General features: G+C 45.8%; 1 protein-coding gene across 4 annotated transcripts in view; it reads right to left on the reverse strand.

The window, feature by feature from the left end:
• The window catches only part of TOX3 (TOX high mobility group box family member 3), a 122,662-nt gene extending 105,055 nt beyond the window's left edge, over positions 1-17,607 (reverse strand). For 2 of the 4 annotated variants that reach the window (XM_086350606.1, XM_086350605.1), the window contains exon 1: positions 16,291-16,790. In XM_086350606.1, coding sequence (XP_086206732.1) covers positions 16,291-16,377 — 87 coding nt within the window. In that variant the 5' untranslated portion in view covers positions 16,378-16,790. Of the gene's footprint in view, positions 1-16,290; positions 16,791-17,484 lie in introns of those variants that run through there. The other 2 variants (XM_086350618.1, XM_086350623.1) reach the window with 2 other exon arrangements.
• Positions 17,608-20,102: the final 2,495 nt, after the last annotated feature.

Here is a 20,102-nt window from a genome sequence, read left to right on the forward strand (position 1 = left end):
ATTATTAATGCACACAGAACAAGACTATTATGCCACCAAGAACGTAAGTATGAACAGCAGAGCTTTGAAGGCCAGGGAAAATAGCTAATTCAAATTAATATGTTCAAAACAACTGATATATCTAAGTAATGCACAAAAATATTAAGACAGGCAATCCTACTTTGTGATGCTGATCTATAGCCACTGTAATGACCCTTAATAAAATTCAATAATCTTTTCTAAGGAATTTTATTTTTCCTTAATGTGGTTAACTTTGGTACTAGATATGAAGGGTCTTCAATGTCAAGTTGAGGACAAAGCAATTTAGCCAGTAGGCCAATACTCCCAATATCTATTATGCATAAATGGATTAATTTAATAGATATATAAATAAGTATTTTAAAAATATTAACAGTTTTGCATTTATTGTATGGCTAATTTTTACATATTGCAAGCAATACAAGATTGCCTTATGCAATAGTGATATAAAATAAAAAGTGAGCCAATGTAAAAAACAATTTTTTTTAATTTTTTGATGTAAGCTATTTTTAAAGTCTTTGTCACATTTGTTACAATATTGCTCTTATTGTTTATGTTTCCGTTTTTGGCCTCAAGGCATGTGGGATGTTAGTTTTCTGACCAGGGATCAAACCCACACCCCCTGCACCGGAAGGTAAAGTCTTAACCACTGGACTGCTAGTGAAGTTCACAAAATATTTAATAAATAATATCAGTGGTGTATAGATATGACCAAAAAGAGGTGGCAAGGCTGAGAAAGCAGTGGTATACACAAAGATGAGCCACTGGAAGTGCTTGTAGAAGGAGAATGATGCTTAGACTAATATCCTTTTGAGGATCAAATCAAAGTGGAGCACAGACTCAGCTGCAGGTGGGAGAAATTTAGAGAATACCGAGTTGGTGAGGAGCCTTGGGTTATGACAGAGGCCTGGGCTAGGATGCTGGCAATGGAAAGAAAGAAGATAGATGCAAAAGAGTGCATGAGAAGAAAAATGAAGACACTATGAAGAGTTATTGCCCTAAGGGAATGAAAGGGGCCAAGTAATCATGATTAATTTTTTGTATCTGAAAATAGTGAGGGCACTGAGAGAAATGGTGAAAATGTGAAGGGGAGCTTCGGGGGAAGAGGGATGCAGGTGGCCATATGGCTTATGTTGGATTTGAATAGATGGCAGACGGGGAAGTGGTAATATCTTCTAGAGAGCTGCCATGTAGGAGATGAGAAATGCATATGAAGCCAGAGATGAAGATTTGAGGCCTTGGGGGGGCAAAAAAAAAAAGCCCCACATCTCCCTGTATCCACACGCCTTTGTCATGTGAATTTGCAATAGTTCCTTTCAAGAAATGGAATCTACTTCTCCCCTTGAAGCTGGCTTTGAGCAGTAGAATGTGCAAGAAGGAAGAGTTTCTGAGCCTGAACTCAAGGGTTCTTTGAACTTCTTAAAATGCTGCCATCCAGACTCCTGTGTACAATTTGGCTTGCCAGAGGGGAGAGACTACATGCGCTTGCAGGAGAAGCGAGGACCCCCAGCAGACAGTCAGCCAACCTGCAGAAGCAGAGCCTCCTAGCCGACCTGCCATCAATCACAAACACATAAGGGAACCCAGCTAAGTAAGAATAACTGTGCCATACTGTAGAGCAATTATCCTCCAATTAGAGTAAATAAATTTAAAAATAGAATAACTGTGCCTCTGGATCCAGCCTAACCTGCAGACTAGCAGAATCCCAAGGGAAACCTGTTTTTTGTTTCAAGCCACAAGGTTTAATTTGTTACACGGCAATAGATATCTGATACAAACAACATCAGAGAGAGAACAGCGAAAGGCAGATGACAAGACCTGCACATGAAGTGGGGGAAAACATACAGGGCCAAAAGAGCAAGGAGACAAGTTTTGGGAGGACATTTCCACTCTCTGGGAAGAGGAGAGAAAGCAGACAGGACAAAAGAGCAGAAGGACCCAAATGCACTGTATTTGGGGACCAGAGACAAGGAAGGTCACAGGAGATAGAAGGGTAGGGGTAGAGACAGGAGATTTCAAGGAGCCATCAGAAAAGCATAGCCCCAGGGCTTAAAGTAGGATCTCACCTAAAGTTGCCACTCCATGTTCTTGCAAGAACGAACGAAGTCTCCCTGGGCAAGGCAGAGCTCACAGAAGAGGGAAAAGACAGTGTCAATAAATACAAGGAGAAACAGAAGCAAACTGCAGTGTGTTGAGAAGGGCCTGGGAGTAAGAAAGACATGGAACTCTAGGTAGACATTTCCAGTCTGAGCAACGGTGTAGAGAGATGTTAAAAAACAGGGAGTCAGATAAGTGTCAATGAAGATGGTCCTTTCTCGACTCACAACTACCAGAGTGGCCGGGACCCAGCAGCAACAGGTTAGCAATGCCAACCCTCCGGCACCCCCCAGACCCACTGATCTGCATTTTATCCCAACCCCCAGCTGACCTGCATGCACATCTCAGTTTGAGAAGCACTGCTCTTCGAGGTCTACAGACAAGGAAGAAAGAATGTTTAATCACATCTTGAGAAAGTCCTTCTGTTTTGAACTCCCTTTCAAGACCCCAGATAAAATCAAAGGCAGCATCTCCGTTTGGTACTAACACAGCTTCCACACCTCGCTAACACTTGCAAATCCTCCTTTTCAACAGACAGACAGCAGAGCCTGAGGCCAACAAGGTCTCCAGTGAGCTTTCCAGAATACTGTTTACTCCCCTGGTGTTTATCTTTAGGATTTTCCTCTAAGTCTGGGAAGTGATAGGGTTTTCCACTGGTGATAGTCTTCATTTACCATTAATTTATGTAAGGGAGAAAAGTGAGTTGAACGGAGACACGTATTATAACGTGTGTGTGTTAGTTGTTCAGTCGTGTCTGACTCTGCAACCCCACAGATTGTAGCCCTCCAGACTTCTCTGTCCATGGAATTTTCTGGGCCAGAATACTGGAGTGGGTAGTCATTCCCTTCTCCAGGAGATCTTCCCCACTCAGGGATCGAACCCAGGTCTCCTACATTGCAGGCAGATTCTTTACCATCTGAGCCACCAAGGAAGCCCATGGATGGACTGAGGAGACAGCCAAAATTATGACAAGTGAGGTGGCCCTCAACAAACTGAAGGTGGAAAAATCTGAAGTGCATGTAGTGGAGGTCAGAGGACATCTAGGCACATTTGAAAGTAGACAGGAACCAGACAGGAAAGACGGGAGTTGTCTGCAGAATCAAGAATATTTAACAGTCAGAAAAGGAGTGGCATTGTTACGGGGGTGGGGATGGGGTGGTGGGGATTTCCCCCCAAGAGTAGAAACTGCTCTCCTCTGGGTCTGGATGAAAGAGAGAAGTGGTTCCTACACAAGTGGGGATGACAGCAGAGCAATTCCCAGCAGATAATATCAACGTTCCTGTGAAGTGAAAGCTGAGAGTTCACTTCTAAGACTGAGGGGAAAGCTTGTCTGACTGTGACTTGAAAAGAGTGGGGAGCCCTTGGGCTCTCCATTTGGAAAATGTCCAAGAGAATAAACAGATGAACAAAAGGACTCAGGCACACTCAGACAGTTTTATTTTAGTAGGGAAAATGGCCACAGTTCTCAGTTACCCTAAAGTTGAGAAATAGGGTTGGGCAAAGGCTGACAAAGCCTACATGGCAAAAGGGGAGGGGGCTGAGGAGGCATGGTGGGGAGGGATGCCTTGGCTTTGCAGTGGTCAAAGGTTAACTAAAGGGACCAGGGGCTTCAGGGGGTTAAGTGAGGAGAAAGGGCAAAGAGAACCATAGGCTTCTGGGGAAGATGATTCGGTGGACATATGGATATGATGAGTTAGAAGTAAACTGGGTTTGATCAAAGAGGAAGCATGTCCATTGAAAAACAATCTCATTTAAAAATGCAACTAAAGATTGACTTCTGCATAAAACTCTGTTACCACGAGTTTGGACTTGAGAAATGATAGTGTAAAAATTCAAGAGGTATTTCGAAAAGAAAAGAAATTTGGACCTAAAATATAGGTAATCAATTAACGTCAGGACATTGAATTTGCAGCTCCCGCAAAGAAGATCAATCATCGTGTATTTTAAGCTGGCCCAAAATAAAACCCCAAAGCTGAAGAAAGGATTGAAAAGATAGCATGGTGTATCTCTTTCACTAAAAGAGGACCCTCTAAGGGGCAAATAAAAGCTAAAATATTGAATGAAGTAAAACACAACATCACAGTTTGTACTTGGAGATAACCGGAAAAGGTTCCTCAGACCACACTCACAGGCACTCATGCCTGCTTCCTCAGTACCTGAGTGTCTGCCTGGGCACACGGCCAGCCACAAACTTGCACTGATAGGTGTGGCCTTGTGTCTCAGCTCTGGCCAGTGAGGAATAAGCAAGTGTCCTGTGGCAGCCTCTGGAAACCTCCCTTGACCGCATTTCCTTCCTGCTGGTTGGACCATGAGGATGACGGGCCCTCCACCTTGAACCATAAGTTCAAGGGGCGTGTGAAAGTTGGAGGTAAGCTCGGGTCTCAGACGTTTAGGAAGCCCCCATAGCAGCCCTGTACTACTTACCTCTAGTCTTCATCAGGGACAAGAGAAAATCTACCTCACTTAAGCACTGCTTCTCAAGTGGTTTTTTTAAGGTTTTGTGTTTTGCTTGTTTTGTTTTATATTTTGGCCACACTTCACTGCTTGTGGGGATTTTAGTTCCTTGACCAGGGGTCAAATCCAGGCCCCCAGCAGTGAGAGCAGAGACTGCTAACCATAGCTATTGTTGTTCGGTTGCTCAGTCGTGTCTGAGGCTTCCCTGTCCTTCCCCATCTCCCAGAGCTTGTTCAAACTCATGTCCATTGAGTCAACAATGCCATCCTACCATCTCATCCTCTGACATCCTTTTCTCCTCCTGACTTCAATCCTTCCCAGCATTCTGGTCTTTTCTAATGAGTCGGCTCTTCACATCAGGTGGCCAAAGTATTGGAGCTTCAGCTTCAGCATCAGGCCTGTCAATGAATACTCAGGACTGATTTCCTTTAGGACTGACTGGTTTGATCTCCAAGGAACTCTCACGAGTCTTCTCCAACACCACCGTTCAAAAGCATCAGTTCTTCAGTGCTCAGCCTTCTTTATGGTCCAATTCTCACATCTGTACATGACTACTGGAAACACCATAGCTTTGACTATATGGACCTTTGTCAGCAAAGTAATGTCTCTGCTCTTTATATGCTGTCTAGCTTTGTCATAACTTTTCTTCCAATGAGCAAGCATCTTTTAATTACTGGGGGTGGGGGCGGGGGGTGCCCTCAAGATTTTTTTTCCCTGTTACTTGCAAGCAAACCCTAACTCACAGGTTCTTCTTTACCTGCATCAAAGTTTCCCCTTCCTTGACCATTTCTGGAACACTTGGAAGATCCCCTGGAGAAGGAAATAGCAATCCACTCCAGCACTCTTGCCTGGAAAATCCCATGGATGGAGGAGCCTGATAGGCTACAGTCCATGGGGTCACAAAGAGTCGAATACGACTGAGTGACTTCACTTTACCAAACCAACCACTGGCCTCTGTCTAGAATATCTCCCCATGTACCCATATTGACACACTCACACATACACTTGTATTTCCTGAACACTCACTTATAAACACCTGCTCTCCCACCAAACGAGAGGTTTCTCAAAGGCAGACCACATCTAATAGGCCCTCATAAGAAGTGGATTCCTAATAAATGCATAACAGGTAACAACGAATAGGCACAGGCTATCTCTGGTTTCCACAAAGAACAAGAAACATGAACAACTCAAATCTTCAAAATTCTTCAAAAGCATCAAGCTTCACTTCATTTAGCAGTCTAAATGGATTTTTTCCCTCTTTTTTTAGTACCACACATCTGCTTCCTTTCACTGTGACATCAGTGTTTTGCTGTCCCTCTGAGGTACCATTGCTCCATTGTACCATGTACCATGGTACCATGACTCTTGGCTCATCTGGTTTCTGTGGGGGCTGCCAGTACACACCTCTGATTCTAAGATGGGTATGTGACACTGGGCCTGGGCACGTGACCCAATTCTGTCCAATGAGACTTGATGCACACCAGGTACTAAGACAAGTGGGGAAGAGAATTGTTTCCTCTTGGGAAGGCTGTGCAGGTGTGACTTGCAGCTGTTACTGGACATCTTTCCACCATCTGAGTATAACTTGACTGAGAAAGAAGCCAAACAGATGAAACAGAACTAATATAAAAGAGCCTTGACAGCTTCCCTTTGGAACACCTGGATCCAGCTATGCCTGAAGCAAAACTTACAACCCTTTTTCTATTTAACTCAGTTTGAGGATTTTCCCTACTTGGATTCAAAAGAAGTTTTACCTGTACAACAGTTTTGATGGTTTCTCCATTAAACACTGCTAGAATTTTTTGTGTAAGCCAAATAATAAGAGTTGGGTTTCTCCCTGAAGACAGGCGTGCATGAGTGCTAAGTTGCTTCAGTCGTGTCTGACTCTTTGCAACCCTATGGACAGTAGCCCACCAGGCTCCTCTGTCCGTGGGATTCTCCATGAAAGAACACTGGAGTGGGTTGCCATGCCCTCCTCCAGAGAATCTTCCTGACTCAGGGATCGAACCCATATCTTTTACATCTCTATCACTGGCAGGCGGATTCTTTACCACTAGTGCCAACTGGGAAGCCCGAAGACAAGCATAAAAGATTACAAAACAGATCTTCTACTATTCTTTATGAGTACTCTATAGTTCTAAATTTAACTCATCCTTTTTTCCAAAAAAAAAAAAAGTTTCAAGTCAAACATACATATTTAATATAAGTTTTCTGCAGGTCAGCATTTGGGACTTCTACTTCCTATATCTAGAAGATTTTTAAAAGAAAGTGGAAAACTTCTGTTATTCTATGGCACATCAAAATCCCTTGCTCATTACAAATTAGCTGTAGAAACTGCTGGAAAATCTCATAATACGGTATAGTTCTACTATACCAATTTAACATATGTTGAGAACTCACTTCCGTTACAATATTTAACATAATTCTTTTATATAAACAATTTATAGTCAGTGTAGCAAAGGCCACATTAAACTTGCAAGCGCTGGAATAGAAGGGCCCACCTTAAAATCTAGTTCCTCTAAAAGAATGAATCTACATCATTCAGATAGTATTTAGAGTGAAATCCAAACACTTCTTGATATCGGCCAATTTGTTTAACTTCAGGATTATGAAGACATTAAAAGTATTCTTTTATAAACAAAGTAAAATTAAATTAAGATTAAAGACAGAATGTTAGTCCTACAAGAAGGGCCATTTTCCAATGGCTCATGGGTTTTACACACGCATGGAACATATTTAAAAGAACGTGGCCTCCCAAAGGAAGGGATTAAGATACAAACCTAGGAAACAAAGAACATAAAATGATCTACTACAGAGAGAGAAAATAAAATCTGTCAGAAGCTCATGCAGACCTTGAATAAAAGCCTCTATTTCTTATATTTTAACAGTTTTGTAAAGAGTGCTGAATCCACCTGTAAAATATATTGAATTTATAGGCATACTTAGCTGAAATCCTGTCTTTCCTCATCAACCACACTCAAAACAGATTCCCTAAGATACTAATGCCATCATTAACACGTCACAAAATCCAATTTGAACTTGTACCTCTTACATCAAGAAAAACACATGAAATATTTTAATTCAAAAGTGGCTGACGTGGTTGTAACATAAAGTGTTACAAATTTTGCATCATTCCCAGTTGATGACCACTATTTAAGGATGCTTCTTTCCAAATGACTGTTCAGATAGAAAAAATATACCATCACACACTCACACTCCTTTTTTGTATCATAGTTGTAATGGTAGAGCAAGATTTCCAAATTTTCTGAGTTTCACATGTCATGTCCTAAAATACCACCTCCCTAACTGGGAAGCTGAATTAACAAATACCGCATCAGCCAACCCTCTTGATTAAGTGCATATCCTTGCACCCCTGTCTCCTTACATTTAGAGGAGTCACTTGCATTTGCAGTGCTTTATCACATGGAGGAAGACCTCAACTTTGGTCCTTCAGCCCTGATCTCTCTCTGTCTCTGAGTTCCAGGGCACTGGCAGGTTCCAGGGCACCTACTTGATATCTCTGTGGGAATGTTCCAGCAAAACATCCTCAATCAGCTCCATCTGTCCTTCAACACCAGCTCCTCCTTTGGCCTCTCTGCTTCTGTTTGAGGTCAACGTTCACTCAGGTCCCAAGTTCAAACACTCTGCCTCCTTTTCTCCTTCCTAAGCTACAGAGATGCTCTGTTCCCTGCCTCTCTCCTTCACATCCATACCCACCTCTCCTTAGCTCAAATCCTTCCTCCCTGCCCCTACCCTCACAACCTCTTCTCAGGTCCCACACGAAAAAATCGGAGCCATCTTCACACAGGGCAACCCCACCCACACCGCCAGTCCTCTCAAAATTGTTCAGATGTGCCCCACAGTAGACACAGGTGTCTTTCCAACAGCCTTCCTCCTTGCTAATGGAGCATAACATTCATTATGCTCATATGACATGTGCCCAGCCCCAGGGGATGACATGGGATTGGTTGATCACAGCAATCTATTTGCCAATGATGGATCTAGGGTGGACATGTGATCCATTTCTGATCAATAAGTCAAAAGAGTTTAGTGGAACTGTTATCAAGAGAGCTATTCTTTAAAAAAAAAATTATTGGAATACAGTTGCTTTACAATGCTGTATTAGTTTCTGCTGTACAGCAAAGTGAATCAGCCAGAGTACGTACACATGTGCTCAGTTATGTCTGATTCTTTGCGACCCCATGGATGGTAGCCTACCCACCAGGTTCCTCTGTCCATGGAATTTTTCAGGCAAGAACACTGAAGTGGGTTGCCATTTCCTCCTCCAGGGGATCTTCCCGACCCAGGGATCGAACCTGCAGCTCTTGCACCTACTGCATGGGCAGGCAGATTCTTAACCACTGGGCCACCTGGGAAGCCATGTATATACATATATTCCCTCTTTTGCGAATCTCCTTCCCACTTAGGTCACCACAGAGCACTGAGTAGAGTTCCCTGTGCTATACAGGAGGTTCTCATCAGCTATCTATTTTACAAATAGCCGTGTGTATATGTCCATCCCAATCTCCCACCCCATTTTCCCCACTTTGTGTTCCTAAGAGATGTATAGGAGGAGAAAGTGCTCCTTTGCTACCACTCCCACCACATTGCTATTCTGTTTCTCATTTTGCATGATATCATGTGAGCATGTGATGCCAAGAGCTACAGCAGCCACCCTGTGACCATGAGGAGACTGTTGAAACTCCCAAGGATGGCAGAATAAAAAGAAAAGGAAACAGGTTTCTTGAAGACATGACTGTACTGTGCTTGGTCACTCAGTTGTGTCCGTCTCTTTGCGACCCCATGGACTGTAGCCCACCAGGCTTCTCTGTCCATGGGATTCTCCAGGTAAGAATACTGCAGTGGGTTGTCATGCCCTTCTCCAGGGGCTCTTCCCAATCCAGGGATAGAACCCAGGTATTCCACACTGCAGGCGGATTCTTTACCATCTGAGCCACCAGGGAAGACATGACTGAACCATCCAAAACAGCCAGAGATGGCCCACCCAAAGGCTTACAAGTAAACCAGTGTCCTTATGGGTGATGCCACTGTTTGCTGGATATTCTATCCCCTGCAGCCCAAAGCATTCTAACCCATAAACGTACACAGAACAAACTCTTTCCCTTACCACTTAACACCCTCCATGCCATGCTACTCACAGCATGACATCATCACCTGGCAGCCCCACCCCAGACTGATGCTACAGAATCTCTAGGGGTAAAGTCCAACAGTCTGTGTTATAAAAAGCATTCTAGGTGATCACCGTACATGCTAAAGTTTAACAAACACTGCTCTATAATATGATCACTCTTTTCCATTTAATCTACTCTCCTACATACCATAAGGAACACTTCTCTAATGACAGTGACCTCATTTCACTAGGTCTGGGCATCATTTGATGCTCGCTTAATTTCATCTCTTTCTAATCAAAGTTTTCAAACTTGAAGCCTCCTGGGACCTCAGAGATTTACCGAGGTCTAAGTATGAGGAAGAGAGAGAGGAAAGGACCATGGTGAACGGTGGAATGCATGGTTGTCTGAATCAGGGCAACAAGAGATGATGCCAAGAGGGTACAGGTCTAGTACTGCCAGATTTATGAGGAGGGAAAAGCTGGAAATCCAGATTTATATGCAAAGACTTTTAGAAGCATACAGCTCATTTCTTTTTAAAAAATACTGGTGCAAAGTAAACAAAACCAGTCCTCAAGTGGATTCAGCATTCCCCTGACAGTTTATGATCTGGAATAGAAAGTTCTTGCAATATCCACACACACTTTGAATGCTGTGGACACAGACAACTGTTGGCTTCACCTGAAATGACTGAAATTAATACTCTTTGGCTAACTATGTTAGGCTCCACTGAGCACAGGGTGCTCATCAACACTCCACTGTTTGGGACGGCAAAATGCGGGTGGCGGGGTGAGGGGTATGGACATCTAGTTACTGTCAGCAGGATCACTTTATTCATTAGTCACCACAGGCTGGACACCTAGAACTCCAAGCCTCTTGGGGGCCTATAAAAATGTTCAAAATATGAGAAAAAAATAATTGGCCACACAGCACACACACACATGTGCACACAGACACACACCATAAAATTAAAACAAATAGATGCTTAATTAAATGTCTACAAAATACAAACACAAACCACCTCATCAATAGCAACTGAGATATGGTATTACATCATATTATATTAAATGGAGGACGTGGAGGGGAGCCCAGACCGATATGACTGAGGCATTGCCAAGGTCCTCAGAAGACCCTGAGTGCCCACCTGGAACCAACCATTCTGCCCTAGGTCTTATCTTCTTTATAGCAATCACAAACTTCACACCCAGTTTTACTGCCCCTTGACACTACTCACTCCAGGATCCTCAGCCTAAAATAAAGCTTTCAACCATGGCTGCACATTAGAATCACCTGAGGAGCTTTTAAATGCTGCTGCCAAGATCCCATTCCCAGAGATTCTTATTGACCTACTCTAGGGTAAGGCTCGGAGAAAGTGATGGCATCCCACTCCAGTATTTTTGCCTGGAAAATCCCATGGACGGAGGGGCCTGGTGGGCTGTAGTCCATGGGGTCGCTAAGAGTCGGACACGACTGAGCGAATTCACTTTCACTTTTCACTTTCATGCATTGGAGAAGGAAATGGCAACCCACTCCAGTGTTCTTGCCTGGAGAATCCCAGGGACGGGGGAGCCTGGTGGGCTGCCGTCCATGGGGTGCACAGAGTCAGACACGACTGAAGCGACTTAGCTGCAGCAGCAGGGTAAGGCTAAGTTTCAGTATCTTCTACAAGCTTCCTCCTACATAACCATGACCGAAGGCAGGGCTGAGACCCCACTGTTCTAGAACCATTTCCAGAAACATTCTCTGAGATAGACATCTTTCCAGTTAGACCAGCTTGATTTCCTTTCTGCTGCCTTGGCTTGGAACACAGGAAGATTACGGCACCATCAGTGGACTAATTACCTAGAACAGGGGTTGGCAACCTTTCTCTATAAAGGGGCAAACAGCAAATGCTTCAGGCTTTGCAAGCCATGCAGTCTTTGTCACCATGACTCATCTCTGCCACTGCGGCATCAAAGCAGCCCACCTCCCAGATAAGATGTAAACAAATGAGTGGGGCTGTGTTTCGATAAAACTTTATTTATGGAACACGAAAGTCAATTTCATGTAGTTTTCACAGTCACAAAATATTGGGTTGGCCAAAAAGCTCACTTGGGACTTTCTGTACCAATTTACTTAAAACCCAAACGAACTTCTGGCCAATCCAATATTATACTTCTTTCAAATTCTTTCAACCATTTAAAAATGCAAAGACCAACCTTAACTTGCAGACCACAGAAGAACAGTCAAGGGGCCAGATGTGACCTGCAGGATACAGTTTGCCAAATGCTGGTCTATAACAACTATTCCATTGGTTTGAGACAATGAAAGTAACAAATGATAGAATCCAAACGATTAGATTAATCCCCCACTCACTCAAATAAACAATCCATGTAGGTGAGCACTGCAGTAGAACTGCCCACAGAGTTGAACATAAACTAGAAATGACATTAAAAAATGATATTTCGAACTCTCATCTGCCTATGAGTTTGTCAAGACAAAAGTTGAGCATGCTTCAGAGTACTACATAATGATTTCAATTGTTTGTTAATTTGCAGTATTTAAAATTCAGACTATTTCCCATAAAAAAAAAAACAGATTATCATTCTCTTGAAAAAAAAGAAATGCAGAATATGGAGATACTGGGTCAAATGTTGGCATGACAAAAATCTAATAATGCTGAGCAAGGCGCCCCTTTCAATGGGGCATGTTCTCCACTTAACCAGAACACCTGGCTTCATGAAGGTTAACCAGATGTCCCTATTGACATTTTGTGTTTATGACCCCTGCTTTAAGTTCCTTAGAAACAATTTATTTCCTTCACAACGTGGTTTCCACATCTTATTTAAATACCTGACATGAAAAATCTCTCAATCTGATCTCAAAGTTCAATACTCCCATACTCTAGAACCTATAAATGAAATCATGAGTTCTTATGCTAGTGCAAGATATTAACTTAAAGAGAGTTTCAGTCATACGCCCCTGCCCTCTCAATATGTTCTCAATTTAAACCATGGTCTCCACCGATATAGACCAATGACAAATCACCCTTCAGGTCCTCCTACTCTTCAAGCTAGGTAAGGAAGAAGCCCATGAGGTGGAGGAAAAGAGTTCACATCAGAGCGTCTTAATTAAGCAGAGTGATTGATAACACATATAGTAATTAGAAAGGAATGTTTGGGACTATAGAGTTACAACAGTTAGGACCATTCTACCTAGGGTAAGAAGTCAATAGCGGTATTTTGAAAGGGGGCAGGGAAGCCCTAAGAACATGCAGAAAAGTAACTAGAGTTGGGTCCAAGTTCATTATTAACCCACAGTGTGATTTTATCTTGCTTACACCCACGTTAAATACAACAGTTTATTTAGGGGGAACAGACTTCTGAACATGCTGATGGATATGTTGCATATTATCTTCTTACTGGTGAAGACAAATTGAACCCGGAGAAAGAAAAAAACCCAGATATATAGACAATGGGTCATTAATTCACTTGAGTAAGATAAGGCCTTTTTCAAAAAAATATATATAGGTGTTAGTTTAATTTGTTAGCTGCATCAGAAAAGGAAATGCTCAAACAATAGATTTTCCACTTGAAATTAAAATGGAAATTAGCCCTGAGGAAATAGAGATGACTTTAAGTTTATACATCAGTGGCTGGTTCATGAATTATTAACTGATTTTAATGATCCTGGCTATATTTTATTTGAAGTTATTCTCCTACTTGCAATGACTTTTGAACCCTCAAAACTCTTTCATCCATTCTCCATAGACAGAGTTACACACTTTCATGATCGCTGACATTTAAAAAGGATCCATATACTCACAGAATGTAAAGGTAATGCACATGATATAATTTATACAAAGGACTCTAGTCATTTGTTAAAGAGAGAAATGAATGAAACCCTATTATTCACGGTTTGTAAATAAATTTAAAGATAAGCGCTAACTTTGCACTTGTTAAGCCTGAAGCAGAGGGCTCTGTATTTCTTCTAAAGTTTCCCAGATGGTCGTTAAAACAAGAAAGGGCAGAAACAGACTTTCTTAGAAAGCCATCATTTCCCATCCAGAAAGATAATATATATGATTAAAAGTTAAAGTCTTTGGAGATTAATAATTACAGGCGTTTTCAAATAAAATAAATGCATGCCTTTGTCTGCTAGTTTTTACATTTTCAATATAAATCTGTATTGAATAATGCCACTTCAGACACACAAGTTAGCTATGAAACGAAGTGCTATAAACCTTTAATTAGCACTTGCTGTTTTATACCCATGAAGTTAATACTTCCTCTTCTCCTTCATTCTCTCCATAAAGAAAAATTACAGGGAATAGAGTTGGGTTGTTCACTTATGAAATGAAGAGTAGGAAAATATAGTATCGTGGCTCAATTGAAAGATTTTTGTATTTTTATCTGCAAGGAATGAAATGCAAACATCCCTTAAAATAAGGGCAATCTGATTTGTACCAATATTAAGTGCTAACTTTCATAAGTTGGGTACACAGAGCACTTAAGATGACAGATTGCAGAATTACTATGAAACCGAGTTATTTCAGGCAAATAGCTGCTTTAAGAAAATATGACAGCAATCCAACTTGTGTCCCTACTCCTGAAGGTGAACAAGCATTTCAATAAATATTGTCTGTTTTTAAGCTTTCTAGACCCTCCCTGAAATAAAAAATGTTCTGAGTTTAAATTGATTCCAAATAGCCTTTCTCAAAAAATAAAAAGAGACACACACAAAACACCCACAATTTCCTCTGGTCCCTTGAAGTACCCTTGGGATCCTAGTGAACAGAGATTTGCCACGCATTGCAGTGACTGGATTAGTACAAAAGGTTTCTATTTTGGTGTCATTGGAGTGTTGCTGATCTTAAATCAGAGAAAGAAGTAGTTACATTAGGAAAGGTAATGGCTTCCAAAAATAAGAGCCTGCCCAGTTAGACAAGGCTTGCATACACAAGGCTAAGTTGTAAGGAGACAAATAATACCCCACTGGAACAATTAGGTGGATTCTCAGATACACTACATACTTAATTAGGCTGCCTGAGTCCCTAACTGAGCATACATGGGGGACTTTTTAAAGCATTGAATAACCTGAGTAAATCCAAAATCAGAGGACAGAAACTAAACGGTAACTCTGGCTACCTCGGTGGGCTTTTTGTTGCTTCTCTTTCAAAGCTCAGGAATTTGGAGAGCTTGAATGCCCCCGCCTCGCCCTCGCATCACCAAAGCGTTAAAACACACTGAATAGTGTCCCTTCCTTCTCTACTTGCTGGGAGGCCCCTCAGTGCCAGGCGCAGAGCTGGACGATGACGACATAGGGGACAAGCGTGACGGAGAGAGACCTTGATGGTCTTTCACGAACTTCAGCACTGGAGTTGCGATCGGATGGGAGTATAAACAAATAGAGAAGAACAGAAGCCTCCATCAGCCACGGGGCACTGCAAACCGTTCCTCCCTCGATACAATTCCCCTTCTTCCTGCTATGTACTCATTACTTTTGTATAGCATCTTTCTTTCTGCAGGCTCTTTATTTCCTCCACTGTTATCCAAGCAATCATAAACAAACTGAGATTTGAAAGAAAAAGGGGGGTGGGGGTGGGGGAGGGAGGAGCAGGGGTGGGAAGGAGAAAGAAAAACCACATTCAAAAGGCACAGCTCATTCTCTGAATATCGCCCTCGGGGTGATGTTTCCTCCAAAGCTTGGCCTTGGGGGCTTCAGGAAGGATGGAGAACGCGAGTCCGCGCTGCCCTGGCCCAAGGACTCCGGCTCCCGCACGGACTCTCCGCTCCGCGCGGCGCCAGCTGCCCTTCCGAGAGATCCACCTTCCGCCACCTGAAATGCTCGGTCCTCAAAGTTGGCGCAGGGGGAGGTGAAGGAGGTGGGGTGATCCAGGGCGTGGTGTGGAGGTCTCCAACCCTGATCTCCCCGAAATGCCAAATTTACCCCTCCCCAGAAAATGAAAGATGAGAAGCCACTCGCGCTAACCCGGGAAGAGCGGGCCCCTCCGTTGCGTGGTCCAAAGTGCCCCAGCGAGAGGGCAGCAAAGGCCACCTGCGGGGGTCCCACCACTTCCCGGCCCCCTCTTCCCCCCATCCAGGGCACGCTCAAAAGTTAGTTCCTTTCCTTCGCTAAGCGGCCCCTAGTCCAGCTCTCGGGGGCGTGGGGGAGGTGAGATGGACTGGGAGGGGGGTGGCGAGATCATCAGACCACGAGATCGAGGACTCCTGAGTTGCCCCCCTCCACCCCAAACTCAGGGAGCCTGCGATCGGGTTTACTAATAACAACAACAAAGCCAGTCCCCCCTTGCAGTTCTTGGGCTGCTCCTTGCTTCTTTGGGGGCAGCCAAAGAGAGTCGGCGGAGTGGGGGGTGGGGGAGTGAGATAGTGGGAGGAGAGGCGGAGGGGAGAGGGGAGCGCAGGCTGAGGGACAAAAAGGGGGGTGGGAAGGGGGAAGAAAGAGTAGAGAGAGAGAGTTGGACAGAGACGAAGGCGCAAAGGGAAAGGAGTCGAGTAGGGAGAGAAAAGTGCAGCAGGCAGAGCTGGGCGCGCCCGGGATGGAGAGATGGCCCCCGCCCCGCCGCCCCCCGGCCCCAGCCTGGCCCGGTCACCTTGCTGTAGCCGTAGTACCCCAGGCACTGCGCGAAGTCCAGGCCGGCGGGGTCCCCGGCCGCCGCGGGGTAGAACCTCACATCCATGCCTGAGCCGGGCCCGGGGCCGCGGGGCCGGTACTAGGGCTCGCCGGGGCCGGTGCCCGCCTCCTCGAAGCCGCTAGATCCACCGTCGGGGGGCGCCGGGCCGGGGTTGTCCCGGGGGCGGCGCGCGGGACGCGGGGCCGGAGGGGCGCAGCGACCTGGAGCCGAAGGAGCCCGGGAGCCGCGGCCGCCGCACACAAAGGCGCGGCCACGCGAACCGCGGGAGAGCGGGAGGCGGCCCGGGGGACGCGCCCCGCCGGGGCACCGAGGCAGCGCTGCGCGCGGGCCGGGGGCCCGGGGCGCGGGGCGCGGCGCGGGGGCCCGGGACGGCGCGGCGAGTTCAGGTGCGCGGGGCGAGGCTGGGACGGCGGCGGCGGTGGCTGGCCGCGCTCCTCCTCCTCCTCCCCGGGCGGACTGAGGAGAGGAGCCGCGGAGACAAGGGGCCCGGCCCCTCCCCTCCTTCTCCCCCTCCTGCCTCCCTCCGCCGCCGGTCCCCTCCCCGCGCTGCCGCCGCTCCGCCCCTCCCACCGCGGGCAGCTGGCGCGCCGCCCGCCCCGCCGGTGCGCTCTCGGCCCGGACCGCCTCCGGGCGCGCGGACCCCGCCCCGCCGGCCCCTGCCCCGTGCGGCCCCTCGCCGCTCACCCTGCGCCTCGCGCAGCCCTCACCCGCCCCGTCGCCCGCCCGGCGGTCTCCCCCTCTCCGGGGCCCCTCTTCTTCCCACCGCGCCCCCCTTCCCTCTCCGGTCCTCTTTGTCCCCGCTGCCTCGGAGCGCTCCTCGCTCCCCTCCTTTCCTCGGCCGCTTCGGCCAGCCCGGTGCCCGGTGTGGCCCTCCAGACCCCTTTCCCACCACCGCTGCCCTGGGTCCCCCGGCTGCAGTCATCAGCATCCACGCGCCGTCCACTCCCTTCCCACCACCGCTCTTTTCCTCGGTTTCCACTCCTCGCCCCCATTCCTTTCTCGTGGGTCCCCCGGTCCCTCTACGGCACTCTGCCTTCCCCTGCGAGTGTCCCCTTCCTCTCAGAGGTACCTAACCCAGCAGGTCACCTGCACGATTACCTCTCGAGAGCGGGGAGCCAGGGTACACCTGTGGGGAGGGGGTGGGGGCCTGACCTTTCACAGGTAGGCAGACCTGAAGCTCCGGAGTTCAGGCTCGTGTCGCTTCTCTTCGTGTTTTCTTTGCTCTTGTTTATATTCGAAAGGCATTTGAGTAACTGGATCTAGGCGGATCACTCACTGCTCTAGGAGAGAAAATGTCCCTATTTTCCTAAAAGGTTCTGGGTGATTGATTTCCTCACACTGCACTCTCCCAGCCCCTCTTCCTTTCTTTCTCTTTCTTTAAGCTGCATCTTACACCCCACTCCCACGTTCCTACCCTCCACTTTGCTTCGGGTTCATTTGAGAGTTTGGCCCTCAGCCTTGGCAGAAGGGAAGGGATTTTATAGCAGACGAGAACGTTAGGGAGAGTCTGTGAGATTTGCCCCCCTCTCCAATTTGGTTATCTAGAAACTAACCGGAAGGGAGAAATTTACAAATATTTTAGCTGACACTCACTCACACTTTCATCCCTGTTCACACTTTGCTGGCCCACAGACTGAAGTTTTTCGGACAAGCATCACAGGACTTTCTCTCCGTTTCGTCTATTCTCCCTGGCTTGGTGACACCTTGTGTCTGTACCTTTGCCCAATGTTATCTTTCTGGAACCAAGCAGGAAAAAATAAACTTTAATTAGGCGAAAGTTTGTGTATTTGCCCTTCTCTTAGCAGAGTCAGGTGTTTGGAGACAGCGTGAGAGAGCGGTGTGTATTCAGGAAAGGAACAACTGCTTACATTGTCGCAGGGTTGACTCCAATCCCCCCTCCTGAAAAAGCTTTGGTCTCCTCTCCCGAGTCTCCATTTAACGTTGACAACCCAGCGGCGCTCCCTAATGGCCCAGCGGGTTGCACAAATTGGCAGTGAGCTGAGATATTATCAGGACAACACCCCATCGAGCAGGTTCTTGAAACGCAGAAGTGGAGGCCTTTTCTCCGGGCCACTGGGCGCCTGTGCCCTTTTCCACCAATCAGAGCCCGGGGTTGCAGTGGCCACCTGTTGTCTCGCAAGAGTACATCTTTTAAGTTTCACTATTAGTATTTAACAATGGCGGAGAGTGCAGCATCTGGCCACAGGAGAGGAGCAGCCTGCTGAGCTGAGGTACCAAAAAAGAAATCTTTTTTTTTTTTTCCCTTCCAGATAGTTGTTAAAGGAGCCCCCAAAGGCTGGGAAGGGGAGTTTTTCTTCGCGCACTCACAGTCCTCACCTTCTGCTCGTTCTGTCACGCATCCGAAGCAATCTGAGCTTGATTACAGAGGATGAAGCAAAGTATAATCAAAGTTACAGAGAGACAAAACCTGAAGCTGTAATCAGACTTCGAGGATCAGGAATACAAATATTCGCACTGGAAACCCCACTAGCTGCGAGATTTGAAATTGCATGTGAGCGCATGCGTGGCATTGAGCATTGCGCTGTATAGACTAGAAACTGACAGGACAACCTTCTCCCAGGAGGCTCCCAAGAGGCAGGAATGTCAGGCGCTAGGGGTACCACCTCCTGGCCATTGTTGTGAGAAAGGCTTGCTCTTAATATCCCCTTCCCCGTTACAATGCAGATGTTTTGGGGGAAGGAAACAATATTGTCAGTCGATATTTTAAGATGATGATGATTTAGGAAGTAATGTAAGCGAAAGTTCTGAGTGTAGATCTTGATTAAGGAGAGGAAAAAAGAAACTGTCTGATGAATCTGAAGATACATATGTTGAGACACTTTGAATAAAAAAATCCCTAGACCAGAAATAGTCATCTGGGAAGGGCTGTATGCCAACCCCTCCCTGACTTTGGCCACTGTCCATAGCCTGTGCATTCAGCAGCTACTTTCGCGTGACTTCCCCTGTGCTGGACACTGTTTTGGACACTTGGGAATGAGGAGGAGGAGCTCAAAATGACACATGTGAAAGCCCTCAAAGAAGTGGACCCGTCACACTCCTGCACACGTTACATACACACACACATTCGCATCTAGTTACCTGGAGATACCGTCATGACATACCTGCTGCTGCTGTGGGGAGAAGCCATCTGATATGCAAATTTGCATCCATAGTATGTTATCCATAGTAAAAGGAAGTTCCGGGGAGGGGGCCAAACCACTGCTCAAGAGCCCAGGCAGGATCACTGCTGTTTCCCAAGAACCTGGACCACCCTTGGTACTTAGGTGGTTTGCAATAAGTAAATATTCATTTAAGAAAGGAAAGTGAGAAGGAAGAGGGAAAGAAGGAGTTGGGGGAGAAAGGGAAAGAGAAGGAGGGAAGAGAGACAGATGTATTCATAGTGGAATATCCTTCCCAGGGAACCCGGTTGAGATAAGATTTGGAAAGAGTAAACCCAGCAGTTCTGATTTGGAGAAGAACAAACTGCCTGAGGGTGGGGGAAGGGGGTCTTGTGTATCCTGCAGTTTTCGAGCCTTTGTCCACATTAAGACTAGAATTATATGTTGTTTCATTTAGCGCTGTTCTGATGATTCATTGTATTCAGAATGCCGCCCCAGTTTTAAGGGTTCCAGTGGATCTGAAGCCCATTGGTTAAAAATTTTAGAATGATGCTTTTAAAAATTTAATGCAATTGTAACTGTCATGCTATTTGTCATCGTAAGGGTGTCACCTTTTTCAGGCTGTCAGCGTTTTATGCCACAAAGGCTTTC

The sequence above is a fragment of the Bos grunniens genome, chromosome 18, assembly GCF_055505025.1.
Source record: "Bos grunniens cultivar Pamir isolate PY7600 chromosome 18, Bosgru_T2T1.0, whole genome shotgun sequence".
Lineage (NCBI taxonomy): Eukaryota > Metazoa > Chordata > Mammalia > Artiodactyla > Bovidae > Bos > Bos grunniens.